Source organism: Balaenoptera ricei, chromosome 3, assembly GCF_028023285.1.
Source record: "Balaenoptera ricei isolate mBalRic1 chromosome 3, mBalRic1.hap2, whole genome shotgun sequence".
NCBI classification, from domain to species: domain Eukaryota; kingdom Metazoa; phylum Chordata; class Mammalia; order Artiodactyla; family Balaenopteridae; genus Balaenoptera; species Balaenoptera ricei.
The window spans coordinates 110862500-110882295 of NC_082641.1; the positions used below are offsets into that span (position 1 = coordinate 110862500).

The following is a 19796-nucleotide window of genomic DNA, read 5'->3' on the forward strand; positions in this document are numbered from 1 at the left end:
CTTCTCCTGGGCTCAAGTCTGGACCCACTGATGCTGTTCCTCTGCCTAGTCCAAATAGTATCTTTGAGGCAGAGAACCCAACCCTGATCCTAGCCCATAATTTGGACTTGGTGGAGGACCTGATCTTCAGAGTGTCTGTGTTGGGCTCCATTTGAGGTCACATTTTAGAAACAGTAGATGTAGCTTAAACTAGAAAATATCAACAGGAATACGTCTTTGTAGCTTGGACTCAGCAAGTGCTGAGTTATAGGAACATTCATAGAAGGAAAGCAGGGCAAGAGGCAAGAGAAGAAGGGGTTGGTCCAGTGGGTGCTCTGTCCTGTTCACTGCTGTAGCCTCCAGATCCAGCCTTGGCTGAGCACAGCAGGTGCCCTATGAACCAGTGTGGCATGGATGGGGATGGATAGATAGACGATGGTTTCAGATTGTCTCAGCAGCATGCACGTTTTCCCTGAGATGGTCTTGGCAACAGACAGTTTTCACAGAAACTCATGGATGCCCCCAAAGGGAGGGAGGAAGGGAGGGACATGGCTTCCCTGAGTAGCACTGTGGTCATTTCTGTCTGGTTCTATCCTTCCAAGGGGATCTTTGCTCTCTCTCCCATTGCCCTGTTCACATGTGTGTCGTCTCCCGGTCCTGCAGAGAGACTGGGAGTCTAGTGACGAGGGCCTGCCAGCCACTTAACAAGGGGAAGGAGCTGTTAACATCAGGTAGGGTCTCTCTTCCTCTCCTGGAAGGTAGGTCCACAAAGGGCCTCAATTTAGATAGAACCTCAGCCAGGTGTGAGAGGTTCCAGTCCTTTCTCTGCATGAGTAAGTCCTCAGGAAGTATCTGTTGGCTGACTGAGTGACTGGCGGGAGGGGTGAAAAGTCAGCAGAGACCCACCTGCCTGGCTAGTCCAGAGAGAGCATGACTGTCTGCCCTCCAGCTTGGCAAGTGAGAGATTACAATGAGCATGTCACCATGTCAGATAGCCAATGTGAAATGCTGCTCTGGGAGTATTTCAGAGGACTGGGTCCATATTGGGGGGCAAAATGGACCAGGGTTTGTTGGGAGAAGGAGCTCTGAGCCAGGAGGCCTCAGGTGACTGGCCACCCCCAGGAAACAAAAGCTAGTCTCCCTTCCTCGAGAACCCTCAAGAACATTGGAGAAGGCTTCCCACAGCCTCATGGGCTGGAGCACACATGTATTACTTTATTTTTAGTGGAGTGGTAACTCCAGAAGGCTGAAGACTTAGGGGCATCTGATGATCACAGAATGTTACTCAGCCCTGTGCCTTTGCCAGCCATGCAGGGGAAGTTAGAAGTGAGTAGGCACAGTTCCCACCACTAAGCTGGATGTGAGCTCTCCAAGGATAAGAGATGTGGTTATTACACTCAGAGCCATTTCCCTGGCACCCAGCACACTCCTTGCAAACAGTAGGCACTTAGTAAGTGTACTCGATTACAGAATGACAGATGTATGTCCTACCTGGAGTGTAAGGCGAAGGAGCAGCAATGCTGGGGTGTGGGGACAGGAGCAATTTATCTCAGCCAGTGTTCGCAGATGGCCACTCTGAGGAGCTGGCATTCAGCAGGGCCTTGAAGGATGATGAGTCAGCAGTGGGAGAGGGTGTTTAGGATGCAGGAACAGCCCAAGCAAAAGCCTGGAGGCTCAAAAGTGCAGGACAGATCCTACACTGTGGTGTGGCCTTGTATGGCTGCTTTAGGAACTAAGGCTGGACCAGCCAACCAGGGCCACACTGTGAAGAAGCTTGAATGCTCCTCAGGAGTATGGACTTGATCCTGGCAGACAGGGCTCTGAGGGGTGAGACCCATGGTTTCTCTCCTTCTGGAGAACCAAGGTCTGTCATCAGATGTTTGTTGAAGTAAACTCTAGGCCAGGCCCTGTGAGAGTAACTGGGAGTCTGACCTGTGCTTCAGAAAACTTTCTGTGGAGGAGGCACTCATGCAACTCTGTTTTTCCATGACCATGAGAGTGAGTGCCTCCTTAAATGTTGTACCATAGGCCCCTGCTTGCATCGCCCTAGTCTGGGACCCTGCTGCACACTGGATAGGAGGCAGCTCAGGTAGCTCCATGTGGCTTAGGACTCTGGCCATAGGGGATAGAGAGAAGTGGGCCTGGTTGAGAGCAGGATCCGTGGATGGTCAGGATGTGAGATGGGTTGGAGCAAGACCCTTCTCAGTCCCTCCCTAGGTTCCCCACTCTGGGAGAAGTGTAGGGGAACCCCCACTCTGCCTAAGGGGCCTTTGCTTCGGTCTTAGGTTGTGAGTCTGGGGAACTGAGGGCATTGAGCTAAAGAGTAGGGCAGGAGGTCAAAACTCACAGTTTGCCCCAGGAATGCCCAGGTCGCTGGTGATCACAGCCAGAACCAGAAACAACATACCAGCACTGCTCGGCCCTGCCCTTTGGACACTGCGTGTGTGGGTACAGCAGGTAAGGAAGGCCGGATGAGGACGCCCCACTGCTGGATGGGGTGTGTCTATCAATTCATCATCCCTCTGCTATCCAGCAGGACCAGAGTCCACCTGCTAGGGGATTAGCAGTTCTGCTCCCAAGCCCCAGCCCTCTGGACGCTCTGACCCTGTGGCAGCAGTGCCCCCTGCTGGATAGCACCCTCCTCGGGGTCTAGGGAAGAGAAAAGGGTGCATGGACAATGCTGGCTCAAAGGGTAGGAGCAGGAATTGAGGATGGACTTTGGCTAAGGTAGATAGGCGGGTGCCACCTGGTAAACAAAGCACCTGCTTCCTGGTCAGTAACCTTTAGCAGACTCCAAGAAAAGGGAGACGTGGGGTTTCTAAGGTGAGGGGAGGCGAGAGAAAGAGGACCCTGTCCTCTCCTCTGGTGTCATGTCCCAAGAAGGCCTGCATCCTAGACAGAGCACACATCTCCTCAGGTGGGCTCAGGAGCCCCATCAGGTTCTCCCAGAGCAACCCCCCTGGTCCCTAGAGGGATTTGTCCTGGGACTGAGGGCCAAGGGATAGGCTTGTGAGGGGACAGTGCCTTAGGCACTCTAAAAAGAGGAAGAGTCATCCCCAGACAGAATTCCTACCCCAGCTGTCCAGTCCAGGCTGAGAATGGAGACAGGGACATGTCAGAGAACAGGAATCAGAGAGTCCATGAGGAGCTGCCTGGCTTCTCAGATTCAAACCTTATCTGGACTCATTCCCCTCCTGAGCCCCAGGCCAGTGCCTCGGACACAGGGACCAATTGGGAGTGCAATGAGATGCCCAGCGGACAGAGGAGTGAGAGGACCCCACGTGTGCCACCTCAGTCCCCCTATCTCTGAGCCAGAAAGTCCACAAACAGGGCCACACCCTGGGCAGCCACTTCCCAGGAGTTTCTGCCACTAAAAAAGAAGGTGGCTTTCCCCGACAAGTCGTGCTCTCCCATAGCCCTGGCACCTGGAGTCCCCACCTCAGATAAGAGGCTTCTGGGAGTTTGTTTACATCGTGACTCTTGGTTACAGTGAGGCCTCACCTGGCTCCTCAGAGCCCAGGCAGCAGTCTTGACCCCCAGGAAACTTGTTTCCCAGGCCAAAACAGTGTGGGTGTTTGCTGTTCTCTTTGAGACAGACCCTAGAGAAGGCCTAGTGCTCAGGAGAGCAGTTCCTCACCATGGCCCAGGTGTGACCTTAGCAGCCATCTTGATGCAGCAGGACAATGTAAGCTCCTCACAGAGACTCCTCAGAGCCCTCAACTACCAGGCTCTCAGGGAGAGATGAGGCCTATAGGAGGATCCTTGAAGAGAAGAAACGGATGCTGTGTGCTGAAACTGCGTACGCACCCTAGGTGCCAGCTCAGCCAGCAGGCCTGGTGCCACATGGCCCGAGAGAGGGTGGAGGCCCTGGGAGCAGTGAGCTGTCACCCGTTCGTGGGAGGGCTGGCCCACCGTGCTGAGGATTGTGGGATGGGAAAATCAACTTGCAGACCCCCGGAAGCACAGGAGCAGAGTGAACAGTGGATTAGGTCAAAAGGGTCTAATTTCCTTTGACAAGCAAGCCTTGTGAAGGCCTTCTGGGCTGTGCCTACGAACTGCACCATTACCTCGTGTGCATTCTGTGTGGGCCTCACAGCCCTAGCAACCAAAGTAGGGCTGTCCCTTGGGTGGGAGCCCACACCAGAGCCAGGGACATGACAACTCTGTCACAAAGCTCCCAAAACACTTCTAGAGGAATTGATCTTCTCTCAAGCTTCTCTGCAATTTTTCTCTTGTCCTTTTCCTGCATATGTGTCTTTTCTCTCCCACTTCTAGCCCAGGGATACTTTTTTTTTTTAATTTTTTTTTATAGCTACTTTATTTATTTATTTATTTATTTATTTTTGGCTGTGTTCGGTCTTCGGTTCGTGCGAGGGCTTTCTCCAGTTGCGGCAAGCGGGGGCCACTCTTCATCGCGGTGCGGGGACCGCTCTTCATCGCGGTGCGCGGGCCTTTCACTATCGCAGCCCCTCCCGTTGCGGGGCACAGGCTCCAGACGCGCAGGCTCAGTAGTTGTGGCTCACGGGCCCAGCTACTCCGTGGCATGTGGGATCTTCCCAGACCAGGGCTCGAACCCGTGTCCCCTGCATTAGCAGGCAGATTCTCAACCACTGCGCCACCAGGGAAGCCCCCAGGGATACTTTTGATCATTGGTGCCATGGGGATGGATTACTTGACAAATTCAGACAGCAAACATTTACTCTCTAGCCAGGTGACAGGCACAGAGGTCGGTGCTATGGGCACAGACATTCAACCTGTACTATGTACAGCCTGTACTATGTGCCAGGCATGGCTCTAGACACTAGGGATATAGAAATGAATAAGATGAAGTCCCTGCTGTCATGAAACTCATATTCTAGTGAAGGCAGGCAACAAACAACAAGGAGAGTGTCATACTGTGATAACTATTCTGCAGAGAAATAAAATAGCATGATGTCATAGACAGTATGGAGGTAGCAACTTTAGATTTTGTATTCAAAGAATATCTGTCTAAAGGAATGATATTTTAACTTTCTAAATGACAGAAGGGGCAGCAATGTGCAAAACAGTGAAGAGCACTCCAGGCAGAGGGAATAACTAGTGCAAAGGTCTTGGGAAGAGAACAAACTCAGTGTGTTTAAGGAAAAAGATTCTTGTGACTGCAGCATGGAAGCCAAGGGGGAGAATGATAGAAGATGCGGCCAGTAAGATAGGCAATGGTCAGATAATGTGGGGCATTTGGGGCTTGAGCGTATGCCAAGGGAATGGAGAGCCTTTGTATGATGATATGTATGGAGGTGAAATGATTCAGTGTGCATTTTTAAATGCTCACTAGCTGCTGTTTGCAGATTGGACTGTGGTCTAGTCCAAGTCTTTCTGCAAGTGTGGAAGCAAGAAGACCATGGGGAGGCCAGTGTAGGAGGATGATCCTGGAGAGATGAACCAGGGTGGTGGTGGTATCAATGGAAAGAACAGGGAGTGGATCCAGGTAGAGTATGGAGGGGAAGCCAAACAGAGCTGAAGAATGGGAGAAAATATTTGCAAACCATATGTCTGATAAATGTATATAGAATATATAAAGAATGCTTAAAGCTCAATTATAAGAAGACAACACATTTTTTAATGGCCAGAAGATTTGAATGGCTATTTCACCAAAGAAGATATGCATATGGCAGATAAGCACATGAAAAGATGCTCAACATCAGTAGTCATTAAGGACATGCAAACTGAAACCACAATGAAATACCACTACACATCCACTAAGAAGGCTAAATGAAAAAGACTACACCAAGTATTGGCAATGATATGGAGCAGCTGGAATGCTCCTAAGCTGCTGACAGAATGTAAAATGATAGAACTACCTTGGAAAACATTTTGGCATTTTCCTAGAAAGTTAAATATACACCTACCGTATAACCTAGGCTTTCCATTCCTAGGTATGTATGCAAAATAAATGAAAGTATGTGTTCACGCAAAGACTTGTACATGAATGTTTATTGCTGCTTAATTTGTAAAAGACAGAAACTGGAAACAACAAAAATGACCATTAATAAGAGAATGGATAAATAGATTGTAGCATATTTATACAGTGGAATACCACGTGGCAGTAAAAAGCAATGAACTAGGTAACATAGAGTAAATATCCTCTTCCCTGTCTCTCCCAGTGAATGCAACATTAAAACCTAGACAAAATGCATGGAAGACTTTCAAGAGTAAATAGTAGCAGGTGAATTGGGGAAGAAAAGCAGAATTTGGCGTACCATTGAACTAGGGGTGAGTTTTCCATTTTCCCTCCAGTATTCCCTGGGCCAGACTCAAAGCATCCTGAAACCTGAAAGTGGGTAACTGGGCCACAGACAGTGAAAACTCTAGGAGAACCCTTCTAGTTCTGGTTTGAAGAATGGAAAGGGAACTCCTAATGCTAAGAGAGAGTGAGGAAATACCCCTTTAAAAATTTTTCTCCATTCTCTCATACCCCAGCCCCCTAACATTCCTGCTGCAGTCTGAGGCTTTCAGGCACCTAAAACTCTGAGGGAGAGAAACCTTTGTTCTGATTGGAGGTGCATCAAGAGATCGGGACAAACCTAACTGCTCTCCTCTTTCATTTGCTCTCTCTTTCTCCATCCTTTTACCACTTAGCCCTGGATGCAAGAAGTACACAACAAAGCAAAGTAACTGAAACTCCAGGTTTTTGGCTAGAGAACCAAAAAGAGGAGCCCCAGAGAACCCAAAAGTACCAAAGAGATTGTGGAGAAGGCAGCACTCAAGAAACTGACTCCATAAAGTTGTTTATGAACTCCTGGGCTCACCCCCAAGATGAGCATGCAGGGATTTGATCCTAAGCAGCACACCAAAGACTTGAGAACTAAACTAAAGAATAAACCACCGTCTGTTCTCAGACTGACCGCTGGAGGGTGCACATACAGGACAGATCTAAACAGCACTGAAAAGCCTTTGAAAATGGAACTAACATTGAAACCACAATCCACAGTAGGCTGGTCAGAATTTGTGGCCTGAGCCCAATAGAGTCAATTGCCTGCTAAAATATAAATGTCAACATTCTTCATAGTATTAAAACAGGATCCAGAGTCTCATAAAATTCAAATGTCCAGTATTCAAAACAAAATTATTTGGCATACAAAGATCCAGTAAAATCTCAACTTGCATGGTAAAATATGATTAAAAAAAAGGCCAACAGTGAGATATTGAAATTAAATGACAAAGATTTTAAAGTGCTATAATGAAAATGCTCTAAAAGGTAAAGGCTAACACTCTTGAAATAAGTGGAAAGATAGAAAGTCTTAACAAATAAATAAAAGATAAATAGAGAAACTAAAATTTTAGAACTTAAAAATATAAGAGCCAAAATCAAATACTCACTAGATAAGCTCAAGAGCAGAACAGAGAAGACAGAGGAGTCAGTAAGTAAGTAAACTTGAAGATAGGCCAGTACAAATTATCTAATCTGAGTAACAGTGAGAAAAAGATTTTTTAAAAAAATGAATAGAGCCTCAAAGACAATAGCAGAAAGTCTAACATTCATGTCATTGGAGTTCCATAAAGAGAGGAGGAAGAGTGCAGTGAAGACAAAAAATTTGAAGACATAATGACTGAAAACTTCCCAAATTTGGTAAAGGACATAAACCTACAGATTCAAAATCTCAGCAAGCCCCAAACAGGATAAACCAAAGAAATTCATGCCCATATGTATCATAATGAAACTGTTGAAAACTGAAGATACATACACACACACACATACACACCTGTATGTGTGTATTTCACTATATATTTCATTATATATTATATGTATTTATGGTATGTGAATATATTAAAAGATGTATATATTTTAATATATGTATGTGCATATTTCACTTTATTTATATCTGCCAGAAAAAAAAGTTTCATTGTGGAAACCAGAAGGAAGTGGATCACATCTTTAAAGTACAAGAGGAAGAGAACTATCAACCCAGAATTGGATACAATTCTGTATCCAGTAAAAATACCCTTCAGGAGTGAAAGTGAAATAAAAACATTTTCAGATGAAGGAAATCTAAGAAAATTCCTTGACAGCAGACCTGTTCTAAAATAATTTCCAAAAAAATTTCTTCAGACGGAAGGGAAATGATACCAGAAGTTAACTTGGAGTATCAGGAATGAAGGAAGACCAAAAGAATGGTAAAATCTGGTTAATTTAACATTCTACTCTTTTGCTCTTGAGTTCTTTAAAAAATGTTTTATGTTTAAAACAAAAATTATAACATTTTCTGATGGTGTTTTCAATGTATGTATATGTAATATATTAAAACTACGACAGAAGGAGGGGAGAGTAAAGGAAGCTACATGATGGTAAGTTTTTACATTCTGTTTAAAATGGTAAAATGTCTATTCTAAGCAGACCTGAAAAGGAAATATGTATATTGTATTGTAATCCCTAGAGCAATCACTAAAAAAAAGAGAGAGGTAATTACAAACACAACAGATGCATTTAAATGGAATGCTAAAAAAAAATGTTCAAACAATCCAAATATACTCAGGATAAAGGGAAGGGAAAACAGAAAACAAATAATAAAATCCCTAGACATAAATCCAACCATATCAGTAATTACATTAAGTATAAATGGTCTAGGAGTAATGTCAGCAAAAATGGAGGAGTAGGGAATTCCAAAAGCCTATCTCTACACAAAAGCAGCAGAGAAACTGGCAAAAACTGTCAGAATCAACTTTATTGGAACTCTGGATACTTACCAAAATTTTACATCAACCAGAGAAATGCTTAATCAAGAAAAACAAAACAAAATGCTGAATCTTGGTAGGAGAATTTTGTGGTGTTTTAACTTACCCATTCCCCTCTCCCCAGCTTGGTGAGAGCCTTGAAGACAACAGCCTGAATTCCCAGTTTAGGTTCTCAGTACCAGAGGGAGCAGAATGGGCCCTGTTCTCAAGGAATTGTGGTTGTTTGTTTTGACCTATCTTTTCAAATACACATGGAACATTCTCAAGGAAAGATCATATGGTAGGACATAAAACAAGTCTTAGCAAATTTAAGAGGATTGAAATCATACCAAGTATCTTTTTGATCACAGTGGAATGAAACTAGAAATCAGCAACATGAGGAAAGCTGGAGACTCTACAAATTGTGGAAACTAAACAGCTCATTCCTGAACAACCAAAGGGTCAGAGAAGAAATCAAAAGAGAAATCAAAGAATATCTCAGAACAAATGAAAATAGAAACACAACTTACCAAAACATATGGGACACTGCAAAAGCAGTTCTGAGAGGGAAGTTTATAGTGATAAATGCTTACATTAAGAAATTAGAAAGATTGCAAATAAAAACCCAGCTTTTTACCTCAAGGAACTAGAAAAAGAAGAACAAATTAAGCCCAAAGTTAGCAGAAGGAAGGAAATAATGAAGATCAGAGTAGAAAAAAATGAAATATAGACCAGAAAAACAATAGTAAAGGTCAATGAAACTAAGAACTGCTTTTTTAAAAAGATAAACAATTGACAAATCTTTATTGAGACTAGTAGAAAAAAAGAGAAAAGACTCAAAATAAAAAGTGAAAGAGGAGAGATAATAACTGACACTACAGAAACACATAAGATCATAAGAGACTACTATGAACAGTTATACACCAATAAATTAGATAACCTAGAAGAAAGGAATAATTTCTTAGAATCATACAACCTAGCAAGACTGAACCAGGAAGAAATAGCAAGTCTGAACAGGCCAATAATAAATAAGGAAGTTGAACCAGTAATCAAAAACCTCCCAATACAGAAAACTCGAGGGCAAGATGGCTTCACAGGAGAATTCTACCAGACATCTAAAGAAGAATTAATGCCAATCCTTCCCCAACTCTTCTCAAAAATGGAAGGGGAGGGACCACTCCCAAACTCATTCTATGAGGCCAGAATTACCCTGATACCAAAGCCAGGTAAGCATACTACAAGAAAAGAAAATTATAAATGAATATCCCTGGTGACCATAGATGCAAAAATTCTCAACAAAATATTAGCAAACTGAGCTGAGAACTTATTAGAAAGATTATATACCATGGCCAAGTGGGATTTATCCCTGGGATACAAGAATGGTTCAACAAATGTAAATCAATAAATGTGATATACCACATTAATAGAATGAAAGAAAGAATCATATGATCATCTCAATAGATGCAGAAAAGGCATTTGACAAACTGCAACATCCTTTCAGGATAAAGACTCTCAATAGATTGGGAATAGAAGGGACATACCTCATTGTAATAAAGGCCATATACAACAAACCCACAGCTAACATTATAATTCATGGAGAAAAATGGAAAGCTTTTCCTTTAAGATAAGGAACAAGATAAGCGGGCCCACTCTCACCACTCTTATTCAATGTAGTACTCTTAAGTACTAACTAGAGCAGTCAGGCAAAACAAAGAAATAAAAGGCATCCAAACTGGAAAGGAAGAAGTAAAATTATTGTATTTGCTGATTATATGATCTTATATATTGAAAATCCCCAAGACTCAACTTAAAAAATTATTGGATCTAATCAATGAATTTAGTAAAGTTGCAGGAAATAAAATCAATACAGAAGTTGCTTTTCTGGGACTTCCCTAGTGGTCCAGTGGGTAAGACTCTGCGCTCCCAATGCAGGGGGCCTGGGTTTGATCCCTGGTCGGGGAACTAGATCCCACATGCATGCAACTAAGAGTTTGCATGCCTCAACTAAGAAGTCCGCATGCTGCAACTAAGAAGTCCGCATGCTGCAACTAAAGAACCCGCATGCCACAACGAAGATTGCGGGTGCCACAACTGAGACCTGGCACAGCCAAAATAAGTAAATAAATATTTTTTTTTTAATTAAAAAAAAAGAAATCAGTTGCTTTTCTATACACTAACAATGAGACATCTGAGAAAGAAATAAAACTATCTCATTCACAATAGCATCAAAACAATAAAATAACTGCTCCTATGACAATTATATTGCAATATAAATGTATCAAACCAATATATTGTACGCCTTAAACTTACACAATCTTGTGTTTCAAATATAACTCAATGAAAAATAATAAAAATGTAAAAACTTACTATAATGCTACTGTAATCAAAATAGTGTGGTATTGACAAAAGATAAATGTATATGTATATCCAAATTTATACATATATATATTTGGAACAGAATTGAGAGTACTAAAACAAACACTTACATTTATAGTCAATTCATTTTTAATAAAGGTGCCAGGACAATTCAATTGTATTTTCAACAAATGGTGCTAGGACAATTGAATATCTATGTGCATGAAGAAGAAGTTACATAATTACCTCATATAACACTCAAAAATTAACTCAAAATGGATCATAGACAGAATTGTAAGAACTAAAGTTATAAAATGTTTGGAAGTAAACGTAGGAGAATATCTTTGTGACCTTGGATTAAGCAAAGATTTCTGAGCTACAATACCAAAAGCACAACCCATAAATGAAAAATTGACAAGTTAGACTTCAAAATGTAAAACTTTTGATTTTCAAAAGACATCATCGAGAAAATGAAAAGTTAAGCCATAGATTTGAAAATATTTGAAATCCTGTATTGGATAAGACATATCTAAAATATATAAAGAACTCAAAAGGCAGAGACAAGAAAATAAAGAAATGAGACATGAGAGAACAAACAAAATGAACAAAAAAATGAAATGGCAGACTTAAGCAATAATATATCAATAATTACATCAAATGAAACTGTTTCAGCATCATTAATAGGTAAATGCAAATTAAAACTATGATGAGCTATCACTACACATCTATTAGAATGGTTAAAATAAAAAATATTGGCAAGACCAAGTGTTGGTGAGGAGGCGGAGCAACTGGAATTCTCATACGTTGCAGATGGAAATACAAAATGATATAGCCACTTTAGAAAACAATTTGGCAGTTTCTTATGTAGTTAAACATTCATTTATTATATCATCCAGCGATCCTACTTTTAGGTGTTTATCCTAGATAAATGAAGATGTATGTTCACACAAATACCTGTACACAAATGTTTATAGCAGCTCTATTTATAATTGTGAAATACTGGAAGCAACTCAAATATGCAACCAGTGAATGGATAAACTCATGCATCCATTCAATGAAATACTACTCTTCAAAAAAAAAAGGAAGAGAGGGAGGGAGGAAGGGAGGAAGGGAGGGAAGGAGGAAGGAAGGGAGGGAAGGAGGAAGGAAGGAAGGAAGGAAGGAAGGAAGGGAGGGAGGGAGGGAGGGAGGGAGGGAGGGAAGGAGAGAGGGAGGGAGGAAGGGAGAAAAAAGAGAGAAATGAACACATGATTTGGGTGAATTTCTTAGTCATCATGCTGAGTAAAAGAAGCTGATCTCAAAAAACTATGTGCTGCCTGATTCCATTAATATGACATTCTCAAAAAGGCAAAACTATGTTGATGGAGATCAGATCATTAGTTCCCAGAGGTTAGGGGCAGAGGAGTTGGAGATAGCATCAAGGATTATTTTGTTCTGTATTCTGATTCTGTGGTGTTGGTAACTCACATATACCCATGTTAAAATTCATAGAACTGTTCACTAAAAAAAAATTTTTTTAACTGTATGTTAATTTAAAAATAACTCAAACAAGGAATAAACTACAGTTGACCCTTGGACAACACAAGGGTTAGGGATGCCGATTCCCCTATACAGTCAAAATCTGAATATAACTTTTGACTGCCCCAAAACTTGACTACTGATATCCTACTGTTGACTGGAAGCCTTAACAGATAACATAAACAGTCGATTAACACACACACACACACACACACACACACACACACACACATTTTTTTGGTTTGGCCGCGCCACGTGGCTTGCAGGATCCTAGTTCCCCAACCAGGGATTGAACCCGTGCCCCCTGCAGTGGAAGCACAGCGTCTTAACATTGGGCTGCCAGAGAATTCCCCAACACATATTTTCTATATGTATTATATACTGTATTCTTAGAAATAAGTAAGCTAGAGAAAAGAAAATGTTATTAAGAAAACAATAAGGAAAAGAAAATACATTTACAGCACATATATGTATTTTAAAAAATCTTCATTTAACTGGACGCATTGCAGTTCAAACCCATGTTGTTCAAGGGTCAGCTGTATTGATATATACTACAATATGGATAAATCCCAAAATAATTCTGCTCAGTCAAAGAAACCAGGCTGAGGATGATCCTATTTTTATAAAATTCTAGAAGATGCAAACTATAGTGAGAGAAAACAGACCCATGATTGCCTAGGGGAGGGGAGGCACAAAAAGAGTAGAGGAAGGGATTGCTAAGTGGTACAATGAAACTTTTGGGGGTGCTTGATCTGTTCGCTATCTTGATTGTGGTGATGGTTTCACAGGTGCATACAGATTCCAAACATTAAAAATTGTACACTTTAACTAAGTTCAGTTTCTCCTATGTTAATCAGTAAAGCGGTAGAATAAAATGCAGTGGTTGCCCTCAAGGAGCACAGGGTCTGGTGACAAGGAAATTGAGTTTTGTAACCCAGAGTTACAGGAAAAGAAACTGTGGGAGTCCAAAGCTGGAGCACACCCCCACCCACCCCAGTCCCCACCCAACTTAGAAATCCTCCTGTAGCTGGCTACTGCTAACACTGTTTAACCTTTGCATCCACAGCCTGAGTGACAGAAAACACACGGCCAGCTGATGGTAAAGCTGAGCACTTGAGAAAACTTTTTCTCTTTTCAGAATGCTCTCCCAGCACTTATCTTTTGTCCTCATTCTGTATCCCAACCTACCTTTCACAAGCTGTGGGACTTTGAACAAGTTACTTAGCCTCTCTAATTCTCACTTTCCCCATGTATGAAAGATGGATAATTAAGTGCCCTCCTGGCAAAGTGAAAGACACCGAGGCTATAAAATAACAACATATCCCCAACTAATGGAGGATACTTCTGGGAGGCTTTTGTCTTATACATTTGTGAATGTATATATTTTTTTACATCATGCCTGCAACACTTTTGTTGCTGAAAGAGAGAACTGCAGCTCTGGGATAGGACATCACAGTCCTAAGTAAGGTTGGGTACCTTCTCATTCCACTTACTTCCTAGGGCTGGGAGTGCCCCATTTTGGTTATGGATGGGGCGATGAGAAACTCCAGGAGCTCATTGATGGCAGAGCTGGGATTCCTGACACACCTAGCCCAGTGTTCTGACAACAAGGGCGGATCTTGGAGACCAAGGCCAGGGGGGAACCAGAAAAATTGTCACTTGAGGGCTGGAGGTGGGAGAGTAGGGGAGGTAGTTAAGTGGAAAGCTATTAAGAGCCACAGCGCACTGCATTCTAGAGGCAGGATGAGAAGGCAAGAGGGAGCGAATGAGCCATATTCATTACACGCATCCATCCCTGCATCCGTTCACTCTGCCGTCTGAAATTTGTAGATTGCCAGCACTGTGCTAGCATCTGAGGGATGAGTAAGGTAGGCCCCTTCCTCTGACGGAGCTAACACTGATAATGAGCCTGAGGGATGAGGAGAGAAAAAGTGATGCTTGGACACAATTTTAATTGTCAGTGCATATGGTTCTAACCATTGGCCAGAGTCACCCTTGTCCCCTGGATTTGTTCTTGCTGCCCATTGGGGCAGTGTTTAGGGTGGAGGTCAAAAAGCTGTGAGATGTGAAGTGGTCAAGAGAAGGACTTGAGACCAAAGATGGGTGGTGATCTCTGGATCCCTTAGGCCATTCAAGCTCAGGGTCCCACCTGACCTCTTTCCTTGACTGGACTCAGACCACTGCTGAGACTCAACTGGGTAGGCCCCCAGAAATCTAATGGCTCCTTCGCAGAAGACAGAACTCGGTCCAAGGACGTGGCTCTGTCTACACCTGGGGAATGAGCCATTGGACATCAAGGTGGGGAAGGCTGGTGCTTGGCCTCAGAGGTGGGAACAGTGGGTTTTAGAATTAACATCTGTCAGCCACCAGAGGGCGGTGTTGGGGCATGTGAACGCCCCTGAAAACTGTGTAAACAGAGCTTGGCTTCCTTCAGCCTAGGCTTCTGTGTCGGACAGGTTTCATTTGTTTTCTGGTATGTCTTAAGCACCTTAAACTCTTAGGATGACTATATGTGCAGGGGCTTCAATGGCAGCCTTGCAGCCAGTCACAGTATCCAGTGTTAGTAGGAATTCTTGGGGAAATACCTGGGTCAGACAGTAGAGGGAGCCGGGAAGCTGAGATGGTGGGTCCCTGGGTGAAAATAGGAGCTGAGGTCCCAAAAGGGCTAGGAAATTGCTCTGTATTCGAAATGAACTGGAATTGGATGAGAAGGGATGGGGAGCTGGCAAGATGGCACAAAGTTGGAGATGAGGGGCATGAAAAAGGGGATGGAGAAGAGGAAAATCCACCACATGACTTCAAAGACCAGGAACACTAGTGTTCAGTTTGAGATTGCCTCTGTCATAGAGATCTGGGTGGCTGGTCAGCTTTGCTGTGTGAACAGGATTCAGTGGAAAGGGCTGCATTCTAGGAGCAGCACTCGTAGAGTATCTGGATAAACAGCAGGAGCAGGAACCCAGTGATGGTCATGCGAACACAAGCCCCTGGGACATGCGGCCGCCTTGGCAAATGCTGCATTTGGGCAGATGGGAGTTGGAGGCTGCTCATCCAGGTCTCAGGAGCTGGATGAGCCTAGCATTCATCTGAGTTACACAAGAGGGCTCCAGGGCTATGAGGCAGCAGGTGGGGAGAAAGGAGGCAGGGACCCTAGGTCCAGAGAGGCTTACTACCTACAGAGAGGGTGGAATTCAAAGAGGGGGAGGGCTTTTCCAACAGAAAGTGAAGTTCAGATATGGATCCCAAGGGCAGGGAAGAAGCTGCAGGGAGTGGTCCCACTACAAGCCCTGCATGATGGGATTCTGCCTCCTCCAGCCCATCCCACACTGTTCATCCTGTATCCCACGCAGACCCAAGTTCAAGCCACCAACACTAGAGCAATAGCCTCCTAACTTATTTTCTTTATTAAACATTAGTACACTCATCTGTTTCTACACAGATGCAAGAGATCTTTTAAGAACATGTCAGGTAATGTCCCTCCTCTGCTTTAAACATTCAGTGAGTTCCCATAGTAGAAGAAATGCCAAGTCTTCTCATGGCCTGCATGGGCCCTCCCTTCCCTCCCTAGCCTTGTCTCCTGACCCTCAACTAATGTGCTCCAGCCACCTCTGTCTTCCTGCTGCTCCTCAGCCGCACCAAGTTCACACCACTTCAGGACTTTCACACTTGGTAGTCCTTCTGTTTGGCAGTCTCTTCCCGCAGACTTCCACAGAGCTGGCTCCTTTTCACCATTAGCACAGAGGCCTTCCCTGACATGTAAGGTGGCCCTTGCTCCCCAGCACCTCCCTGATCTCCCTCTGTCATATCAGTACCTAACCCTTATCACTACCTGAAATGGCCTTTGCTTATCCAGCGACTTCCTCCACTACGTTGTAAGCACCTTGTGGGCAAGGCCTTGCTGTCATCTTCACTACTAATCCTTTGTGGCTGGCACGTAGAGGTGCTCAGCAAATATTTTTTGAAAGAATAAATGTTCAGTCAACTCTATACAGTAAGTTTGTTTATCACTTCCAATTTATAGAAAGGAAAACTGAGGCCTAGAAAGGTTAGTTAACTTACCCAGAGAATAGGCAGTAGAATTTGAACTTGGGTACCCTGACTTTCATACTTATACCTTGGCATGGGGTTATTTTCCTCCACCTTTGTCTGTTTTTCCTGGATAGCACTTACCACAGTTTATAGTTGTTTCATTTGCCTATTGTCTGACCTGTCTGCTGGTGTAATGCTGTAATGCTGCTAGAGCAGGCCTGTGTCCTGCTCCTTGCCATGTCACCAGTACTGAGAACAGTGGCACATCACAGGTGCTCGGTGAGTGTTTTCTGGGTGATGAATAAACAATCATGTGCCCAGACAAGGGAAGGATGGATGTGGAGGAATTGAGGGCACAGGTGGTGGCAGACATCCCCAGGCCCCAGCTGGAGTCGAAGCCCAGAGCCCAGCAGTGCCTTCACTGTGGTACAAGGCTTCTTTGGGGGCAGATGACGTGGCCTTGCTCACTCTTACAGCAAGAGGCACCTGCTCCATGAATCTTGAAACTTGGGGCCATTCCCCAACTAGGGGCCTGGGTTTGGCCTTTGCACCTGACCACAGCTGAGAGTCCAGCCTGTCCACTGGGGTGGTACCCAGGGTTCTGGGTGGATCTGTATAAACAGCCTTGCTTCCACTCATTACATCATGTCAGCACCTTTTTCAGCTTCTGAGAAACAGGAAGCACCATGATGTGTGGTGGGATTTGAAAGGATGATAAGAGACATAATCACATTTCTTTGGTTTGGGCATGGAGGGCTGGGGTTCCTGTTTCCTCTGACACTAACGCATCACCTTTTCCCTTAAGCCAGAATTCTGGAGGATGAGGACTGTGTGGAAAATACGCTTTAGGGGGAAAAAAAAGAGCAAGGGGGTAAGAGCTTTAGAATTATTATTATGAAATGTATCAAACATACAAAATAAAATAAAATAAAATGTACATGGACAGTTTAAAGCTTAACAAAATAAAAACCCATGTGCCCACCACCCTATCCCCGTGAAGATGTCTCTTCCATAGCATCCCACTCCATCCCCACCAGAGGTAACCACTGTCTTGATTTTTTTGGTTAGTTATTTCTTTGCTGTTCTTTATAGTTTTATCACATATGTAAACATCCTCAAATTATATATGATTGTATTTTGCTGACTTTTGGCCTTTTCATAAATGGGATCATGTTGGGTATATTTAAAACCGACTTTTATTGCTCAACAAAATGTTTTCAGATTCATCCATGTTGACCCATGTAGCTATACGTTCATTTACTGTATTTACTGTAATCTGGTGAATGAATAAACAACAATTTATTTATCTACTGGTGGATATTTACATTTTCCCCCCAATTTTAGCAATTAAAAACAATAATTCAAAAAGGACATTAGACAAATAATAAGGAAATCTGAATAAGGTATAGACTTTAATTAATAATAACATATCAGTATTTGTTCATCAATGTGACAAATGTACATTTCTTATATAAGATGTTAATAAGAGGGGAAATTGGGTGTAGAGTACTCTGTACTCTCCTCACAATTTTTCTGTAAATCTAAAATTATTCTAAAATAAAAAGATTTATTTAAAAAAACCCAGTGCTGTTATGAACATACTTGCTTATAGCTCCTGATGTACACATGTAAGAATTTCTTTAGAATACACAGTAGATTGAAATTCTGGGTCAAAGAGTACATGCATCTTCCATTTTACTAGGTACTACATTTCAGAAGTACCATTTTACTGTCCTGCTTACACTTATACTTTACAACGTGTAAGAATTCCTTTTACTTCACATCCTGGGCAAGACTTGTAATATCTGACTTTTTCATTTTTGCCAGTCTGGTGGGTGTGAAATGTTATCTCATTGTGGTTTAATTTTGCATTTCCCTGACTACTAACAAGGTTGAACATCTCTTTATGTTTATTGGCCATCTGTGTTTCCTGTTCTGAGAAATGCTTATTCATGTCATTTACCTTTTTTTCCCTAGTGGGTTATTTATCTTTTTCTTATTGATTATGAGGACTTTGTTACATGTTCTGGAAACTAATCCTTTGTCTTTTATACATGATACAAATATTTGTCCTAGATTGTGGCTTGTCTTTTCACTCTGCTTATGGTAAATTTGAGGAATGTTGACTATCCGTCTTCTCCTTAATAATCCGTACTTTGGGGGTTTATTTACGAAATCCTTCTGTTGGCACTGGAGAGCTTCTGTTTGCTCCTTCAGACCCTCTCCCACCCCTTCTTTAACCTTTCCCAAGTCCTGGGAGGCAGAGACCTGTGTGGACTACGTTAATGACTTCTTTGCTCACGGGCTCCCCATTGGGTTTGGCTGGGAGCTCAGTCAAGTCAGGGTACATGTCCTCCCAGCTCTCTCCTTGCAAGGTTGCTGCATGCTGGCTGTGTCCCTTGACTGAGTGTCCCAGCTCCTACCAGTGGCCCTCTCCACACAGCCCTCTGGAGCTCAGAGTTTCAGTAACTATTCTCTCTTCTGTTACAGCTCCTGTGATTAGCCCCAGAGGACTGCATTTTCCCTCGTGGTTTTCCTATACCCTGTTCTCACTTTTATAATGGTCCCTTTATTAAGTAAACTCTCCTCAAGTTGCCTAACATGAGTGTTCCAGCTGTTTCCTGCTGGATATGCCCACCCCAAGGTCATATTTTTTGTTAGTTATTTGTTGGTCTACCTCTCTCCCCAGGATTTCACAACCTTGGCACTATTGGCGTTTGAATGCGATAATTCTTTGTTGTGGGAGCTGACCTGTGTAGTGTAGGATGTTTAGTAGCATCCTGGCCTTTACCCACTAGATTATGGTAGCATCCCCTCCGTCCTCTCCAGCTGTAACAACCAAAAGTTGCCAAATGTTCCCTGGGGGAAAAATCGCCCTCTGTTGAGAACCACTGCTCTACCCCATGTCAGTATCAGACTGACCTAGCTATTAAAGCCTGGTATCTAGTGGGGCAAGTTCTCTCTCTGTGATCTCCCTCTTTAGGATTGCAGTGGCTGTTCTTAGACTCTCATTCTTTCATGGACATTTTAGAATCAACTAAGTAAGTACCATGAAAAAACTGTTGGGATTTTGATAGAAGTTGCACTGAATTTTTAGATCAGGTTCCAAATTATGGTATTGAGTTTTCATATGCATAAACATAGTAGATCTCTTCATTTGTTAAGGTCCTTTTAAAATGTCTTTCAGTAAAATTTTAAATTTTCTCTCATATTTTGTTAGATTTATT

The 19796-nt window shown here is 43.0% G+C and overlaps 1 protein-coding gene across 6 annotated transcripts in view; it reads left to right on the plus strand.

Moving 5' to 3' along the window:
- The window catches only part of RAD50 (RAD50 double strand break repair protein), a 243767-nt gene that overhangs the window by 85922 nt on the left and 138049 nt on the right, over positions 1-19796 (plus strand). For 2 of the 6 annotated variants that reach the window (XM_059917038.1, XM_059917039.1), the window contains one exon: positions 7849-8133. The exons of 3 other annotated variants lie outside the window; for them this stretch is intronic. In XM_059917038.1, coding sequence (XP_059773021.1) covers positions 8112-8133 — 22 coding nt within the window. In that variant the 5' untranslated portion in view covers positions 7849-8111. Of the gene's footprint in view, positions 1-2417; positions 2437-7848; positions 8134-19796 lie in introns of those variants that run through there. One more of the 6 variants, XM_059917043.1, reaches the window with a different exon arrangement.